General features: G+C 46.5%; 1 protein-coding gene across 2 annotated transcripts in view; it reads left to right on the top strand.

Moving 5' to 3' along the window:
• The first annotated feature begins 15055 nt into the window (after positions 1-15055).
• Nelfa (negative elongation factor complex member A) overlaps positions 15056-18209 on the top strand; it is a 29148-nt gene continuing 25994 nt past the window's right edge. The window contains exons 1-2 of one of the 2 annotated variants that reach the window (XM_045130254.1): positions 15188-15320; positions 16054-16132. In XM_045130254.1, the coding sequence (XP_044986189.1) occupies positions 16127-16132 (6 nt within the window). In that variant the 5' untranslated portion in view covers positions 15188-15320; positions 16054-16126. Of the gene's footprint in view, positions 15321-16053; positions 16133-18209 lie in introns of both variants that reach the window. The other variant, XM_004656024.3, reaches the window with a different exon arrangement.

Raw genomic sequence — 18209 nt, 5'->3', positions numbered from 1 at the left:
ACCTCTGCTGGGACCACCGCTGCTGCTGCTGCTTCAGCTGCCACTGTTGGATCCTCTGTTGCTGCTGTTGGATCTGCGACTGCTGCCTCTGAAGCTGCTGCTACTGGACCTGCTGCTGCTGCCACTACTGGATCTGTGGCTGCTGGGGCCGCTGCTGCTGGAGTCGCTGATGTTGCTGCGGGACCCTGCTCCTGCTTCGGTCCTGCTGTTCGCTCAAGTTGGTGTGGCTGGGTCCTGGGACCACTGCTCTGTTTGCTGGAGCTGGGCACAGGTGGTGGGAGAGGGGAGGGAGCTGCAGCTTCTCTGGTTCTCTTACTGTTCCACGTGTTCTTCTACCTTGTGGTCTGCTCCTTCGTTTTTCACTGCCGCTCTCCCTTCATGTTTCTTGAGTTGTGGAGAGCTCTGGTGTGAGTGGAAGCTCCCCTCACCTGGCTTTTCCTGCGGCTGGAGCTGAGCCTGGTGGCTTTCTGGTGTGCTGCCTCCATGGTCGGCTGACCTGCTGGGGCTGCTTTTGCCGGCCTGTGCAGGCTCTGGATCTGTTCTACTTCTCCACTGCCATTTCAATTTCCTATACACCTCACTTTTTAGTAAAAGTGCATATTTTGCTGAGTTTTTTTGGTCTTTTTCCCCCCTACGCTGCTTTGGTATGGTACCTAAGCTGCCATCTTAACCGGAAGTCCTCAGCTTTTGCATTTAAAAGCTTGGTCTCAGCTTGTTGTGGTGACTAGGAGGTGATGAAAATTTGGAAAGGTCAAGCTTAGTAAGAATCTAAGATCAAAGCTGGGCGTGGTGGCGCACGCCTTTAATCCCAGCACTAGGGAGGCAGAGGTAAGAGGATTGCTGTGAGTTCAAGGCCACCCTGAGACTCCATAGTGAATTCCAGGTCAGCCTGGGCTAGAGTGAGACCCTACCTCAACCCTCCCCCCCAAAAAAGAATCTAAGATCATTGACCTTTGAAGAGATCATGCCTTTGAAGTGGACTGTGGAAGCACAGTCTCTTCTAGTCTTCCCTCACTGATTTGCAGTCATTTCTTTTATTGAAAATACCTTTGATATTGATATTGAAAATACCTTTTTGTAGTGGTCTTGTCTCATCTTTGTTAAACCAAGGATAATGGATCATGTAGAATGTTTCCTGGTGACCCAGAACTGGCTTCAAGGATCTAAAACCAAGTGCTCAGCTGCATCAAGCAGGGTACATTCTACATGTACCTGTAGGTTTCTACAGATCTTTGCTGCCAAGATCACTAGATTTTCATTTCCACTAAGTGATGGTTACAATTCAATCATTACTTGACAAGTAGAGGAATATACAAAATCGAAGGAGATTTGGGAGAAAGTAACTTCTTTTAGGCAGATTCAGTTAGGGACAGTAGCCAAAAGAGCAAACCAGACAATGCCACTCTGTCTTGGCAGGAATAGAATTCTGGTCTGATCCAGTTTCATCAACAACTACTCTGGCTTCTTCTGCTGTCTCCAGTCTAGGATCAATTTTATTTATTTATTTATTTATTTATTTATTTATTTATTTATTTATTTATTTTGGTTTTTCGAGGTAGGGTTTCACTCTAGCTGAGGATCTCCTGGAATTCACTATTGGGTCTCAGGGTGGTCTCGAACTCACAGTGATCCTCCTACCTCTGCCTCCTGAGTGCTGGGATTAAAGTCATGTGCCACCATGCCTGGTTTAGGATCAATTTTTGTTGTTGTTGTTTTTTTAAAAAAATGTGACATACTGACATACTAACATACTAACATAATCAACTGGTAAACTAGTCTTGAATTATAGTAAGCTTTCAGCACAGCTCTACTTCAGTCATAACTTCATTCTTGTGTAATGTCAATAGCTTGAGCAATTTCTTTTTAAATTTTTTTCTCGATTCTTTTTCTAAAATTTTTAATTTTTATTAACATTTTCCAAGATTATAAAAAAATATCCCATGGTAATTCCCTCCCTCCCCCCCTCAACACTTTCTCCTTTGAAATTCCATTCTCCATCATAGTACCTCCCCATTTCAATCATTGTACTTACATATATACAATATCAACCTATTAAGTACCCTCCTCCCTTCCTTTCTCTTCCCTTTAGCTTGAGCAATTTCTTTGCTGAATCAGATAATACCTTTTATAAAAAATATTTGAGAGATAAAATGAGAGAATGTATGCACTAGGGCTTCTAGCCACTGTAAATGAAATCCAGACATATATGTCACCTTGCGGGCTTATGTGGGTACTGGAGGATCAAACCTGTTTCCTTAGGCATGCAGGCAAGCGACTTAATGGCCAAGCCATCACTCCACAGCCCAGATAACAGCTTTTGGATGGAGGAAATATCTCAATTATTTATTGTGTTATTCATAATGTAATGTAGAAGCAACACACTTAAAACATTTTTATTTATTTATTTGTGAGAAGAGAGAGTGAATGGGCACACCAGGGCCTCTAGCCACTGCAAAAGAACTCCAGCTGCAAGCACCATTGTGTATCTGGCTTTATGTGGGTCCTGGGGAATTTAACCTGCATCCTTAGGCTTCACAGGCAAGCACCTTCATTGCTAAGCCATCTCTCCAGCCTGCAACACACTTGTTTAATCATATCACATTTTCTCTATCACTTTACTAAATCCAAGCTATAGAAAATAAGGTTAAGTTCATTCCTGATTCGTAGCATTTGCCAATTTCCATGGTGTAAATTTTCCCACCATGGTCAAGTTCAAATAGCCAGTATGAACTTAATTGAGGTGAGTAGCATCCTTATGTAGACTTCTGCCACTCAGTTCTAGTATATGTGGACAAAAGCTTACATAATAACAGCGTAAAGCAAAACACTGCTATGTGACCTTTTTCTGGGGAAAGTTGAGTGTCTATTCACCACAGATAGAGCACAAACATCAAACGTCAATCCCACTCAAGTCTAGGTTGGGGAACTTGTTTACTCAAATTACTTACATAAGTATGGGTGAGGAGTTACTTACAGGGGCACTGGTAACTTAAAGACAGCTGCATCATCCTGGAACCCATGCTAGCATGGGGGTCAACACATGAAAGCTAAAGGTCTCTGCTCAACTTGCAAGTAGCTGCACCAAAGTGTCTCTTCCCTTACTGCTTGTAAATACTACTTTCTGAGTTTCCTTAGTCTTATTAGCCTCAGTCCTCGTTCCTGGAAGAAATGTTTCAATCAAAAGGAAATGGCTACACATTTTTTGTTTTTTTTTTTTCGAGGTGGGGTCTCACTCATTCTAGCTCAGGCTGACCTGGAACTCATTATATAGTCTCAAGTGGGTCTTGAGCACATGGTGATCCTCTTCCCTCTGCCTTCTAATGTTAGAGACAAGCCCTGAGCAACTTCTGCCCTGAGCAACTTCTGACCTTTCCTCATCTCCCCACCCCACCCCACCTAACTGATTCCATCCCCCCCACCCCGCCACACCTAACTAATTAACACCCTGCCTGGCAACTGCAGAGACGTGAGAACTGTACCGTGAATTCTCGGAACAACCGCAAACTGTCCTAGGCCAAAGGCCAAGAAGATTCTGTAACTTTCCACCACCTGCCTCCTCCAGCCCCCCCTCACCCAAAACCCTAACCCTAACCCTAACCCTTTAAAAGACTGCTCCGGCTCAATAAAATTGGACTCTTGACAAGTGTACATTTGCTTGAGTCTCTTCCTCTCTCTCGCCCATCTTATTTTAGGTTAGGGTCCTCCTCGCCCCCATGAATAACTAGGTCCTGTGGGACGGGACACATGGCGCCCAATGTGGGGCTTGAGGCACGGACCTCACCAGACGGAGACCCCTAATTCAGCGACCTCTGGAGGATTTGTTAAGTGGTCACTGCTTCTCCGCCCAAGAAGACGGCAAGACCTGGTAAGTTTTCCCTCTTCATTCCATCCCATCGAGATGGGCCATTCATTGTCTAAAGAGGCTTCTTTCATAAAGGATTTAAAAGCCTCTCTCAGAGAGCGAGGAATACGGGTAAAGAAAAAGGATCTTATACAGTTTTTTATTTTTGTTGACAAGACATGCCCATGGTTGATGATTGATGGACCTAATATTCATCCCAAAAAGTGGCAAAGAGTAGGTAGAGAAATCAGAAGCTCACTGAGGAAGGCAATGACGCACTATCCCCAACTATTTTCTCTTTCTGGGGCTTAATTCGAGACATTGTCAAGGAAGCAAATAATGACTCTGGTAAACGCCACCTTCTCTCTGTGGCCGAACATTGTCTCTCGTCTTCACAGCCTGGCTCCTGCTGCCCTTCGCGTCCCCCCTCTCGAGCTTCAGACTCCTTTTCTCTCGTTGATGTTTCTGACTCTCATACTTCTGACCCTTCGAATCTTCCCCAACTTTACCCTCCACTACCCCTAATTGACATTTCTAACCCCCGCCCCTATAACCAATCGCCTCACCTAACCAATCCTGTTCTAAAGAAGCAACCTACCACTAAACCTCAGCCTCCTCCTACTGGTCCCTCATCCTCTTCTTCCCCTCCAGATGACCCTCTCGATCCTGGCAATGCAACCACCTTAGAAGGTGAGGCCGCCCATTATCACAATCCTGATTGGCCATCCCTCGCCCCCGCTGCCCCAACTCTTTCCCCCCAAACTCTCCCCTCTGTTCCTCTTTTGACCTTGCCCTCTTTTCTGATTGTTCCGCTTAATTCCTTCTGAGACCAAGCTTCGCCTCTCCTCTCAAGTTCGAGATCTCACTGAAATTCTCCAACTTCAAAAACAATTTTCTAATCTCTCTACTCGCTGTTCTGCCAGACACCCCCCTCCCCTACCCCAGCCCCGTCACCCCTCGTCTTCTCCTTGTTTGGCTTTTCCTGTTATCCGCTCACAAACTAGACACGCTCCCGATCAGAGATCTGGGTCCGACCCCCTCGGGCCTTCCTCCTCTGTCCTTAATTGCAATGCCCCATCCTCTTCACGCCATCTCCCCTCAGTCTCTGTTCCCTTGCCTTCCTCTGATAAGGATGATTCTCAAAGTGAAAATGAAAATGAGGAGGAAGAAAGTCAGAGTATACCACGCCACATTATGCCCACCACAGGCCAAGATAGTCAAGGTGAGGAGACTGTTTATCACTGACTCCGCTTTAAAAACCTAGAAAAACTTAACTCAGCAGTCAAGGACTATGGACCTAATGCCCCTTTTACCCTTTCCTTATTGGAAAGCGTTGGCGGGGGAGGTTATCTGACTCCTAATGAGTGGCTCACCATTGTACAGTCGGTCTTAACTAGAGGACAATTCCTTTCATGGCAGGCTGATTGGGTCGATCGCTGTAGAACTCTGGCTAATAATAACGCTAAAAAACCTAAGGGTCCCTCTGCTGGCTGGACTCTTGAAAAGCTTACCGGTCAAGGAAAATACTCCTCTGATCATCAAGAACAAAATATTCCCCTAGGCTTGCTGGCACAAACTGCTAATGCCGCTATGGCAGCTTGGCGTGCAATTCCCTCTAAGGGATCTGTTCTCTCGCCCTTGACAAAAATCATCCAGGGCAATCATGAAAAATATAGTGACTTTGTCAGTCATCTCTTAGAGGCTGCCGAAAGGTCTCTGGGACCTGGTCAAAACGAAAATAAACTTCTTAAACAACTTGCCTATGAAAACGCCAATTCGGCCTGCAGAGCCGCCCTACGAATATAGAGACAAGGATCTTCATGACATGATCCGCATATGCCAAGACGTAGATCTATTTACCCATAAGGTTTCTCAGACAATTAATCTGGCCATTGGAGCGGTTGTTCAACCCAACGGTTCTAAACATACTTGCTTCAAATGCGGACAAACAGGCCATTTTGCATGGCAATGCCCCCAAGGAACTGTGGGACAGTCCATTGGTCAGCCACAGCTTCCTGGTCAATTTGGAGGGGCTCGCCCCCCACCTACCACAGTCTGCCCTCGCTGCTGTCGTGGTAAACATTGGGCTAATACTTGCCGGTCTAAAACAGACATCTCTGGCAATCCTCTCCCTCCCCTACCGGGAAACGGAATGAGGGGCCAGCCCCAGGCCCCTCAACCGATAGCCTTCCTGCTGGCCTCGGGGAACAGCCAGACAGACAACAGCCAGACCTCCAATCAACTGCCTGCCTCCACAGGGCCACTCCCGGAAGTGCAGGGGTGGACCTGTGTGCCTCCACCGACTCAATACTAAAACCTGAAGAGGGAGTCCAAATGATTCCTACAGGAGTTTTTGGCCCACCCCCGCCACAAACCTATTATCTAATTCTGGGAAGGGCATCTAGTACTTTAAAGGGCATCACCATTTTTCCATCAATAGTTGATAATGACTATACAGGAGAAATAAAAATTTGGCCACCAGTACACGAAGGCCGCTTCCTATCATACAAGGACAACGTTTAGCACAGGCCCTCCCCCTGCCCTTGGAGTCAACGGCTCCTTCGATAGGTCCCCATAGAGGAGCCTCCAGGCCTGGGTCTTCAGACATTTATTGGATTCAAAAAATGACCCAAGAACGTCCTAGCCTAAAACTTAAAATCAATGGTAAAATTTTTGAGGGCATCTTAGACTCAGGGGTGGATTCCACCATAATTTCACAAAATGCTTGGCCCCCCTCCTGGGCCCTCCAGCCCTCATTGATTCATCTTCAAGGTATTGGCCAGTCTACTAACACCCTTCAGAGCTCCCAGCTCCTGACTTGGGAGGACCCTGAAGGAAATACTGGACATGTTCGGCCATTCGTAGTCCCTGGCCTTCCGGTCAACCTCTGGGGAAGAGACATCTTATCCCAGATGGGAGTCCTCATGTTCAGCCCTTCTGAGGCAGTTACTAAACAAATGCTTAACCAGGGTTTTATCCCAGGCAGAGGCCTTGGAAAAAACAACCAAGGAATACCAGACCCTGTCTCGGTTACTCCAAAAACAACACAGGTCTTGGCTATGACTAACATTTTTCCTAAGGGCCATTGCTCCTCCTGCACACCAGGCAGATAAAATAACCTGGAAAAATGACTCCCCTGTCTGGGTAGATCAATGGCCCCTTCCTCAACATAAGTTAACAGCAGCCATATAGTTGGTGCAGGAACAATTAGTGGCTGGTCATATTGAACCCTCCACCTCCCCCTGGAATACACCCATCTTTGTTATACAAAAAAAAGGGGGGGAAATGGAGATTACTCCAAGATCTAAGAGAAATTAACAAGACCATGGTTCCGATGGGGGCCCTTCAGCCTGGCCTCCCATCACCAGTAGCCATTCCTAAGGGCTATACTAAATTAGTCATAGATCTTAAAGATTGCTTCTTTTGCATTCCCCTCCACCCAGAAGATTGCAAACGTTTTGCCTCCAGCCTCCCTATTGTTAATTGTATCGTTCCATTGCCCCGCTTCCAATGGAAAGTTTTGCCACAGGGGATGGCCAATAGCCCTACCCTCTGTCAAAAATTTGTCGCCCAAGCAGTAGATCCCTTTCGGCTTAAATATCCTAATTTATATATCATTCATTACATGGATGATATTTTATTAGCAGGCCCAGAGACAACAAAATTATATGAGGTGGGACAAGAATTAATCCTTATACTCCAAAAATTCAGACTACAAATAGCCCCAGAGAAGGTTCAAATCCATCCTCTCCACCTTTTCCTTGGATTTGAATTACACTCCAATAAAATCCTATCTCAAAAAATCCAGTTAAGAAAAGATTCTTTAAAAACACTTAACGATTTCCAGTGGCTCTTGGGGGACATTAATTGGTTACAACCTTACTTAAAATTAACTACTGGAGAACTTAAACCCTTGTTTGATATTTTGCGAGGGGATTCTGACCCCTCCTCTGCTCGAGAGCTTACTACAGAGGCTAAAAATTCCTTACAAATTGTTTAAAAGGCCATTCAGGCACAAAAGATTGGATACTTCTCTCCCACCTCCCCGTTATGGTTACTTATTCTCCCTACAACTTTTACACCCACTGGTATTTTATGGCAAACTAAACCCTTATATTAGATCCATTTACCTGCTACCCCCCCCAAAGTCCTGCCTACCTACCCCTCCCTGGTCACCCAGGTTCTAAAGCTTGGGAGAGAAAGCTCCCTTAAACTCTTTGGAAAAGACCCAGACACCATTAGTGTGCCTTATAGTGCATCCCAGGTTCAGTGGTTAATACAGTCCTCTGATGAATGGGCTGTTGATTGTATTTCCTTCCAAGGCAAAATAATCATTATCCTTCAGACAGACTAATTCAATTCCTTTATAAACAGTCCATTGTTTTCCCAAAACAGACTAAACGCTCTCCCATTCCTGGAGCCATGTTAGTTTTTACTGATGGTTCTTCATCTGGAATTGCAGCCTTTAACATCAATGGAAAAATCTCCAAAGTCCAAACTAAACTTTCTTTGGCACAGCTTGTGGAATTGGTTGCTGTTATACAGGTCTTTGAGACTCTCTCCAATCACCCATTTAATCTCTATACTGACAGCGCCTATGTAGCCAGCTCAGTCCCTTTGCTTGAGACGGTCCCTTACATCTGTCCCTCTACCAATGCTTCCCCTCTTTTTGCTAAACTTCAACAACTAATCCTGGCCAGAACTCACTCCTTCTTTGTGGGACATATTCGAGCACATTCTGGTCTTCCTGGGCCCTTAGGTAAAGGAAATAACCTTGTGGATCAGACAACTCAAAATAGTTCTGTTGTCCTAACTGGAATGGTCGCCCCACCTGACCCCATATCTCAGGCACAAGAGACACATCGGTTACACCATCTTAATGCCCAAACTCTCCAACAGAAGTTTTCTATCACCCGAGAACAGGCCCGACAGATAGTCCGCCAGTGCCAGGGCTGTGTAACATTTCTGCCTGAGCCACACTTGGGAGTTAATCCTCGTGGTCTTACACCTGGAGAGCTATGGCAAATGGATGTCACCCATTATTTGCCCTTTGGCAAATTAAAATATATTCATGTATCTATAGACACCTTTAGTGGATTTATTTGTGCTTCCCTTCAGACTGGAGAAGCTACTAAGAATGTTATTAATCACATATTTGCCTGTTCTGCCTTTATGCCATTGCCAAAAGTCATCAAAACAGACAAAGGCCCTGAATACACCAGTGTCAGCTTTAAACAATTCTGTGCTCAATTAAAAATAAAACATCTTACTGGTATTCCCTATAATCCACAGGGACAAGGTATAGTAGAAAGAGCACATCAAACTCTTAAAAATATGCTCTCCAAGCTACAACACTCAGGAGGAATATTATACTCCCAGGCAGCAAATCCCAAAACATTATTAAACCATGCTTTGTTTGTTTTAAATTTCCTGACCCTTGATAAGGATGGTAAATCCGCGGCTGATAGATTTTGGCACCCTTCTACATCAAATAATTATGCTCAAGCATTATGGAAGGATCCATTAACTCATAAGTGGTCCGGCCCAGATCCTGTGTTAATCTGGGGGAAAGGACATGCTTGCATATATGATTCTAAAGGACAAAATGCTAGATGGCTCGCAGAGAGGCTAATAAAATTGATTAATTTTCCCGGGGAAACCCCTGAGAAAGATTTTAATTGTGCTTAATTACAGAATGATGCTCAGCCTTGCCATTCTCTCATTTCTAATTGCAGTCCGGCTGGTGGTAAGTGCCCCCTCCCCTTATCAAATTTATAACTACACTTGGATCATTGAAAACCAGGCCGGAGATATTGTTAACTCTAGCTCTTCAGTCGGATCCCAGCCCCAATGGCCAGATCTAGAAATAGATCTCTGTGCCCTTGCCCTTGGAGCACACCCTGATTGGGGCACAGCAGAGGAACTATGACCTCAGCCCAACAACAAGGCACCTGAATTGGCCAGATGCAGCCTTGATTCCCCCGGCTGTAGGAACACTGGCGAAAGAAGCCACCTTCGTGGTGCAGCGGAAGGTGTTTATGTCTGCCCAGGAGCCCACTGAGATAAGTCCCTTAATTACAAGTGTGGATGGGCTGATGATTATTTTTGTGCCTCCTGGGGTTGCGAAACTACTGGGGACACCTATTGGAAACCCTCCTCCTCCTGGGATTATATCTCGGTAAAAAGAAAATGGGTACACCCTAAAGCAACACCCAACCACTCCCCTCGGGACTTAGTAAGACCCTGTGATCCCAACCAGTCCCCTACAGGTGGCTGGTGTAGTCCCCTATTAATCCAATTCAATTCCCGAGCCAGACAACACGATTGGACCGGCCAAGGATTTGAATGGGGACTCCGAATCTATAGAGAAAGAAAAGACTTTGTGCTCACTTTTACTTTTTTTTTATTTTTTATTTTTTTTCATTTTAAATGGTATATTTTTATTACACAGTGAGGCATGAATATATTTTCAGTGTAAGTATATGAAAATAAACATCAAAGTCCCCTGTGATCATCACCCTCAATGCCATTTCTCCTCCTCAGGATAAATTGTGCAGCAATATTTGTCATGGTAGGTTTGGGTGTGCTGCAATAATAAACATTTTCAAGGTCTCTGTACTTTTTTTTTTTTCAGAGGTAGGGTCTTGGTCTAGCCCAGGCTGATTTGAAATTCACTATGTAGTCTCAGGGTGGCCTCGAACTCACGGCGATCCTCCTACCTCTGCCTCCCGAGTGCCGGGATTAAAGGCGTGTATCCTTTGGGCTCACTTTTAAAATCAAATTACTCAAAGCTATTCCCAATAAAAATTCTGCAGCCATGGGATCAAACCCTGTCTTACTCAAACCAGCCAGACCCAAATTAACTGTTATCTCAAGGTCTACCACACCCCTATTGTTACTCAGTTATCTCAAAAATATACCTTGTTCCAACCCACCATCCCTGAGGGACCCCCAAGCTCCGCTGATCTCATTGTCTCTTTAGTAAACGCCTCCCTAGAAGCTATTCATAATACTAGCAATCCCGATTATCAAGAATGTTGGATCTGCTTCTCTCCTACACCTCCCTTTTATGAGGGTGTTGCGATGCTTATGGCCCCTATATTCACCAATGATACAGATGGCCTATCCTGGCATGCTGCCCCAGATGGAGGCCTTACTCTTAGTTCCATTTCAGGTATTAGACTCTGTCTTGTTGGCCTTAAAATGTTGCCCCCCCCATTCACTCATATCGGTCTGTAATGAGACTGCTATTGTCAATGAAACTTCCACCTATACTAAAGCCCCTAATAACACCTACTTTGCTTGCTCCTCGGGTCTGACTCCTTTTATAGTCAATAAGGATTTTATTAATAATAAAGATTACTGCATTGTAGTTATTGTGCTACCGCGATTCCTTGTCCATAATCCAGAAGAATTTTTATCCACTCTGGATCAGGGTATCTCCATCAGACAAAAAAAAAAAAAAAAAAAAGCCTTTAACTGCTATTACCCTGACTGTGCTCCTGGGGCTTAGTGCTGCAGGGGCCGGGACAGATATTGCCTCAATGGTTACCTCCCAACAACATTTTTCACATCTTAGTGGATAGAGATCTCAGCCTCATACAGGAGGGAATACAAGATCTTAAAGATTAATTAGCTTCCCTTTCTGAGGTAGTTCTTCAAAATCGAAGAGGATTAGATTTAGTCTTCCTTAAAGAAGGGGAACTCTGTGTAGCCCTCAAGGAAGAATGCTGTTTCTACTTAGATAAGACTGGGCTAATACAAAATAGCCTTGATAAAGTTAAAAGAAATCTAGAGGATAGAAAAAGGACTCGAGAACAACACGAATCTTGGTATAAAAATTGGTTTTCCACATCTCCATGGCTAACCACTCTGCTTCCCAGTCTGCTAGGACTGTTGTGCCACGACCCCTGACCAGGAGCCAAGACCCCCGGTCACCCAGGAATCACCTAGAGGACCGCCACAGAAGCCGAGACACTCAAATGTAAAAGCAACAGGTTTCTTTTAATGTCAAGCTTAAGCAGGGACTCAATCCACACAGACCGACGCAGCGGGAGTGGGAGAGAGCCTCGACCTTCTAAAAGTAGGGGTTTATAAAGGAAAAGAGTGGGAAGGGGGAAAAGGGGTTACATCACATAGCATCTTTTAAAATGATTGGTTCCAAGAAGGCGCGCGCGGGAACATTTCTAGTTGCTCATCTCTGGTCAGCAGACTGCTTGCAGATCCTATCTTTTGCAAGGGGCCGGAGGCCCCCAGAGCTAAGTATTTCTGGAATGTCCTGTTGAGCAAGCGAGCATGAGTTTCAGAAGCAAAGGTCGGCCCTTTAATCAGTTAGTTCCTTATCTGAGCCGAGCCCGGGATCCTCCTTTGTTCACAATGGTTTGTCCTACAATGGCAGTGTCATTGTTTAATTAGTTACGTGTTATTTCTTTCTGGTCTCTCAGGACCTTTTGTAGGTTTCCTTTTACTTCTCTCTTTTGGCCCCTGGGCCTTCAGACGACTAACCAGATTCTACAATCCAGCCGGTGGAAGTCCATTACCATCGCCTCGCCACAGAAGAAACATCTGCCACTGACCCGCCAAAAGAACAAGACAACCCCCCATCTTGACCCTTAGACTTTACCTCCCTGCAAAGATCCATCCTGGGGTGGAAATTTTGGTCCCGCCCCTCCGAATAATAACTCAGGTCTCCACGACCCCTCATACTAATTGGCTACCAAACATATTTCCTCCAGGATCCTTATGGGGCTTTGACAGTCTTGTTGAGAGCAAAATGCGTTACATCTCCACAAAGTGAGTGGTCTGGTAAGTCAGCGATGGAACGGGTGGCTAAGTCTCAACCCGCCTAAGACAGGACGACCTCGCTGAGAGGAGGCCGATCCAATGACGGGTAAGGGTCCAGCACTGCCCTTCTAACAGGCTCAGACCCCGTTTGTGCCCCTTGTTCTAAGGCCAATCCAAATGACTTCATCGAAATCAATGACCTATGAGTAACAGCGCTCAACCTACTCTGGGGAATGCTCGCTCGCCTCTCTGATGTCAGGTTGCTGTCAGGTTGCTCCTCTGGATCTATTTTTACTCTTAAACAAAAATAATCAGCCACCAAAACAAGCCCTTCTTTGGGACATCATCAGGGGGTCGCGGTAACCTCCCTATCCTAGTCCTTGTATACAGAAGAAGGGGAGATGTTAGAGACAAGCCCTGAACAACTTCTGCCCTGAGCAACTTCTGACCTTTCCTCATCCCCCCACCCTGCCACACCTAACTGATTCCATCCCCCCACCCCGCCACACCTAACTAACTAACACCCTGCCTGGCAACTGCAGAGACGTGAACTGTACCGTGAATTCTCAGAATAACCGCAAACTGTCCTAGGCCAAAGGCCAAGAAGATTCTGTAACTTTCGACCACCTGCCTCCTCCAGCGACCCCCTCACCCAAAACCCTAACCGTAACCCTTTAAAAGACTGCTCCGGCTCAATAAAATTGGACTCTTGACAAGTGTACATTTGCTTGAGTCTCTTCCTCTCCCTCTCTCTCTCTCTCCCATCTTATTTCAGGTTAGGGTCCTCCTCGCCCCCATGAATAACTAGGTCCCGCGGGACGGGACATTCTAAGTGCTGGGATTAAAGGCATGCACTACCACACCTGGCATATTAAAAATATTTGCAAGCAGAGAGAGGTATGGAGAGATAATGAGATGAAATGGGCAAACCAGGGCATCTTGCCATTGCAAAGGAACTTCAGATGCATGCTCTACTTTGTGCATCTGGCTTTTGTTGGTAATAGGGAATTGAACTCAGGTCAGCAGCCTTTGTAAGCAATCACCTTTAGCCACTAAGCAATCTTTCCAGCCCCAATTTTTTGTTGTTGAGACAGGGTGTCACTCTGTAGCCCAGGCTGGCCAAACTCCCAGCAATTCTGCTTCAACCTCCTAACTGCTGGGAATACAAGCATGAGTCATCAAAACCGCAAAAATAATTTTTTATTTGACAGAGACACAATGGGTGTAGCAGGACCTCCAGCCACTCACTGTAAACGAACTCCAGAAGCATGCGCCACTTTGTGCATCTGGCATAGTGGGTCCTGGGGAATCGAACCTGGCTCTTCAGGTATCACAGACCTTAACGGCTAAATCATTTCCCCAGCCCAGCAAAATAATTTTATTTTTTAGATTTTTCGAGGTAGGGTTTCACTCTAGCCCCGACTGACCTGGAATTCACTATGTATTTTCAGGGTGGCCTCAAACTCAAAGCAATCCTTCTATCCATGGCTCCTGAGTGCTGAGATTAAAGGTGTGCACCACCACTCCCAGCTTCAGAATTTTTTTTTTTGTTGCTGTTTGTTTGGTTTTTCGAGGTAGGGTCTCACTTTAGTCCTGGCTGACCTGGAGTTCACTATGTAGTCTCAGGGTGGCTTGGAACTCTTGGCTATCCTCTAACCTCTGCCTCCTGAGTGCTGGGATTAAAGGCGTGGAGTACCACGCCCAGCCAGCCAAGTAACTTTTAAGAGGTCAGGTTTCCCTCTATTGCCCAGGCGGGCAACTTGGTCTCAAACTTGGCGCCTCACAAATAGCTGCGACCACAGAGATGCGCCACAGCCACAGTGCTCAGTAAAATCCTGCTTTACAAAAGGTAACATAGGCCAGGCGGTGGCAAAAGTCTAGGTCCCAAGCGTTCAGGACATCAAGTCTGTGACCCCAGCATTCAGAACGCTGATGCGGGAGGCTGGAGTTAGTTAGAGGGGCTCCTCATCAGCGTGCTCCGCCACCTGACCCCGGCTCCAGACGGTTCCGGAGCACCCCGGATCCGGGTCTCTCAAATAGCGCCTGCCCTTGCGCGGCTGGCGGCAGCAGGGAAGGAAAAGGGAAGCAGAGAGAAGGTCGGACGTCAGGGGCTGCGAAGCTCGGGTGTGAAGGATGAGAGGGCTAACGCGGAGCGCGCACCTCCTTCACTAGCAGCTCCACGCCCGCAGGCGCACCGCAGCGTCACAGGACGCGACCCCGTCTCAGCGAAACGACATCTTCCGGTGCCGCGCGGGTGCCGCCATGATGCGGTACGGAAGCCGATGGGTCTCCCCGCGCCGCCCCATCGCCTGTGGTCTAGGGAGTCGTCTTGAAGTCGGTGGAAGACGCGGCCGCCAGCCGCAGCGCTCGCTCTCCGTCCCGCGCCCCGCCCTGCGCCCGGGGGCGCCGCCATGTTGGGGGGCCTCGCCGGGAGCGCGTAGGCGTCCGCGTAAGATGCCGGCTCGAGCGCGCCGCTGCCCCCAAGATGGCGTCCATGCGGGAGAGCGACACGGGTCTGTGGCTGCATAACAAGCTAGGTGCCACGGACGAGCTGTGGGCGCCGCCTAGCATCGCGTCCCTGCTCACGGCCGCCGTCATCGACAACATCCGCCTCTGCTTCCCCCGCCTCTCGTCGGCCGTGAAGCTCAAGCTGCTGCTCGGGACGCTGCACCTCCCGCGCCGCACGGTAGACGAGGTGAGGGCGCGGGCCGGTTGCGCCCTCCGGGCCCGAGCTCGGTTCCTGGCGCCTGCGCGGCCCTTACCCTGCCCAGCTGCGACCCGAATCTTCCACCCCACGCGGACGCTCCGGGACTCCCGCACCTTGCCCCCAGTCACCATCGAGGGCCATGGGGAGGGAGGCCGGGCGGGACATGGGCACCCAGGGACAGCTTTGCGTCTAGATTCCTGGCTGCTGGTGGAAGGAGGTACTAGGTGCAGTTCTGACACCAACCTTGGTTTGTGGTCTCAGCGTCACTACTATGTTTGCTTTACCAAGTTTGCAGCTGTTCTCCGATTATTTTCGGTGCGTCGGTTTTAAAAAACATCCTACTTGGTCAGTGAGATTGAATCCTTCCCCCCCCCCTCCCGCGCCCGCGTTATGTTGCCCTGCATGGCTTTCTGTACAAAATGAACTGTATTTTGCAACTCTACATATATATACACAGTGTATATATAGGGTCTCACTTTGTAACCCAGGTTGCCCTCAAACTTGGGATCCTCCTGCGTCAGCCTCTCCAGGGCTGGAATTACATGCCGCTATGCTTTACAGCAAGAGTATTGAAGCACCCTAGTTTAAACATTTTTAGATACTGTTCTTATATCATTAAGGTGAGAATTGTTGAGCTACACTGTGTATACAAAACTGCATATTTATTCAGACGAGGAAATAAGAATAGCACAATGACCCACTCCTGTAATTCCCCATACAGGTGAAGAAATAGAACAAGGCTGACTCTTCAGAAGCACCCCCATTCCTAGTCACAACCTTGCCTCCCCTCCCCCATGGGGGTAAGCATTTCTTTGCCATTTTTTGTAGGGTTGTCAACTGTATATGCCCTCCTGAACAGGAGAGTTTGGTTTACCTAATTTGAAAAGGTGAAATCATGTATGTGAATTTCCGTGTGGTGTCTTCCGGTGATTGACACCTTAACAGATTCATCCAAGTTGCTGCCTATAGTGTTTCCTTTTCACTTCTCTCTGGTGTTTTATTCACTGCACATAGCAGTTAGCACATTCTGTTATACACATTTAGGTTGTGGCTAGTTTTTGTTTTTCTGCTGCTGTGACTGATAACATTATGCATGCAGGTGCTTATATATGAGCATGTATTTCTCTAGGAGTAGAATTGTACTAGGATTATGCCAAGTTGATTTTCAAAGTAATTGTATCAAATTATATTCCTAATCAAAACATGTCAGTCTAGTGGGTCTCTAGTTATTACCAGAGCACCTTAACTTGCATCTGTCTTCTAATTGTTGAGCATTGTGTTGCTTATTTGCCAGTTAACTTTTTATTATTTATTTATATATTTGAGAGAGAATGGGAGTGCCAGGGCCTCCATCTGCTGCAAAGAACTCCATATGCATGCTCCACCTTGTGCTTTTGGCTTATGTGGGTTCTGGGGAACTTGAACTGGGTCCTTTGGCTTTGTAGGCAAGCACTCTAACCTGTAAGCCATCTCTCCAGCCCTGGCTTTCTTTTTTATGAGTTATTTATTCAAATTTATTTATTTCCTGATAGTCCTTTTTTTTTTTAATTGCTTTAGAGAAATATTCTGTTTTAGTAAAGTGCTGAATACCATCCTTTTTTTTTTTTTTTTTCCCCAAGGTAGGGTCTCACTCTGGCCCAGGCTGACCTGGAATTAACCATGTAGTCTAAGGGTGGCTGTCAACGTCTGGTGCGTTGGGGTCTCTGGGCAAGGGTCTCAACGAAATCAGGACACAGGGATGCAGAGAAGCTGAATCAAATGCAACTGCAACTGCATACTTTATTTCTAGCACTGTTCGTTTTTGTACAGAAAGTAATCATGAAAGAAAGTCACTTCATACACACCAGGTGTTGTTTTTTTTAGAACAGTTTTTCTAGTGCACACAATAATTGAGAGATAGTATAACTTCTTTCTTAATAATATTGAACAAAGCAGTGATGGTTTATGTGTCCCCAATTAAACTTCAAAGTAACTCAGGCTTGTAAAACACCTTTGTCTAAGCAGAAACCACATTCTCAAGAGGCCTGAGCATAGGCAAAACATTCAGTCTTGTGGCCAAGAAGTATGCTTCTTGTTGACTTCAGCTTGCTGAAGTCCCATGACCTCAGTTCCCCCTGCTCCAAGGACACTCTGAGAATTGATTCTCATGCTTAGCCCATATGAACCTCCTCAGGTGGCCTTGAACTCATGGCAATCCTCTTACCTCTGCCTCCCAAGTGCTGGGATTAAAGGCGTGCACCCCCACACCCCACATCTTTTTTAGTTCTATACTCTATGGCTGTGGCTTCACTTCAGAACCTGAATGAAGCTCTTGGTTCTGGTTAGATGGTATAGTCACCTTTTTTCCCTGGTAGTTGGTGCCAAAGTGGTCTTGTTCAGGAAATATCCTTTCATCATGTTCTCTCACTAGAGCCCTGCAGTGCTCTCACATCAGTCCTCAGCCTAACTGAAATTGAGAAGTGTTACTTTATATGTGGCTGTCTTGGCTCAGCACCACTGGCAGATGACTGTCTTTGTGTATTCTGCACTGTTACTTTTGCTGTGGGTCTCTTTCTGAGCACTGTTCTTATAAGCCATTTGTATGTTGTGCTGATAAGCTGCCAAGTCAGTTATTGTCACTGTTGTCTTTCTTGGTGTTGCAGGGCAATCCTCCACTTTTTTTTGTTTGTTTGTTTTGAGGTAAGATCAGGCTCTATCCCAGGCTAACCTGGAATTCACTGTGTAGTTTCAGGTTGGCCTCAAGCGCACAGCAATCCCCTTACTTCTGGTACTAGATGGGCTAATTGTCTGGGGACTGGCTCTCTTCCATATTCCAACCAGATCTCTCCATGGTCTGTGCTGACAGTGTTTGGTGTCTTCAGCAGTAGGGTCTTACCA

The sequence above is a fragment of the Jaculus jaculus genome, chromosome 11 (genome assembly GCF_020740685.1).
Source record: "Jaculus jaculus isolate mJacJac1 chromosome 11, mJacJac1.mat.Y.cur, whole genome shotgun sequence".
In the NCBI taxonomy this organism is placed as follows: Eukaryota; Metazoa; Chordata; class Mammalia; order Rodentia; family Dipodidae; genus Jaculus; species Jaculus jaculus.
Note: the sequence above shows the minus strand (reverse complement) of the source record. Positions and strands in the feature narration are given on the sequence as shown.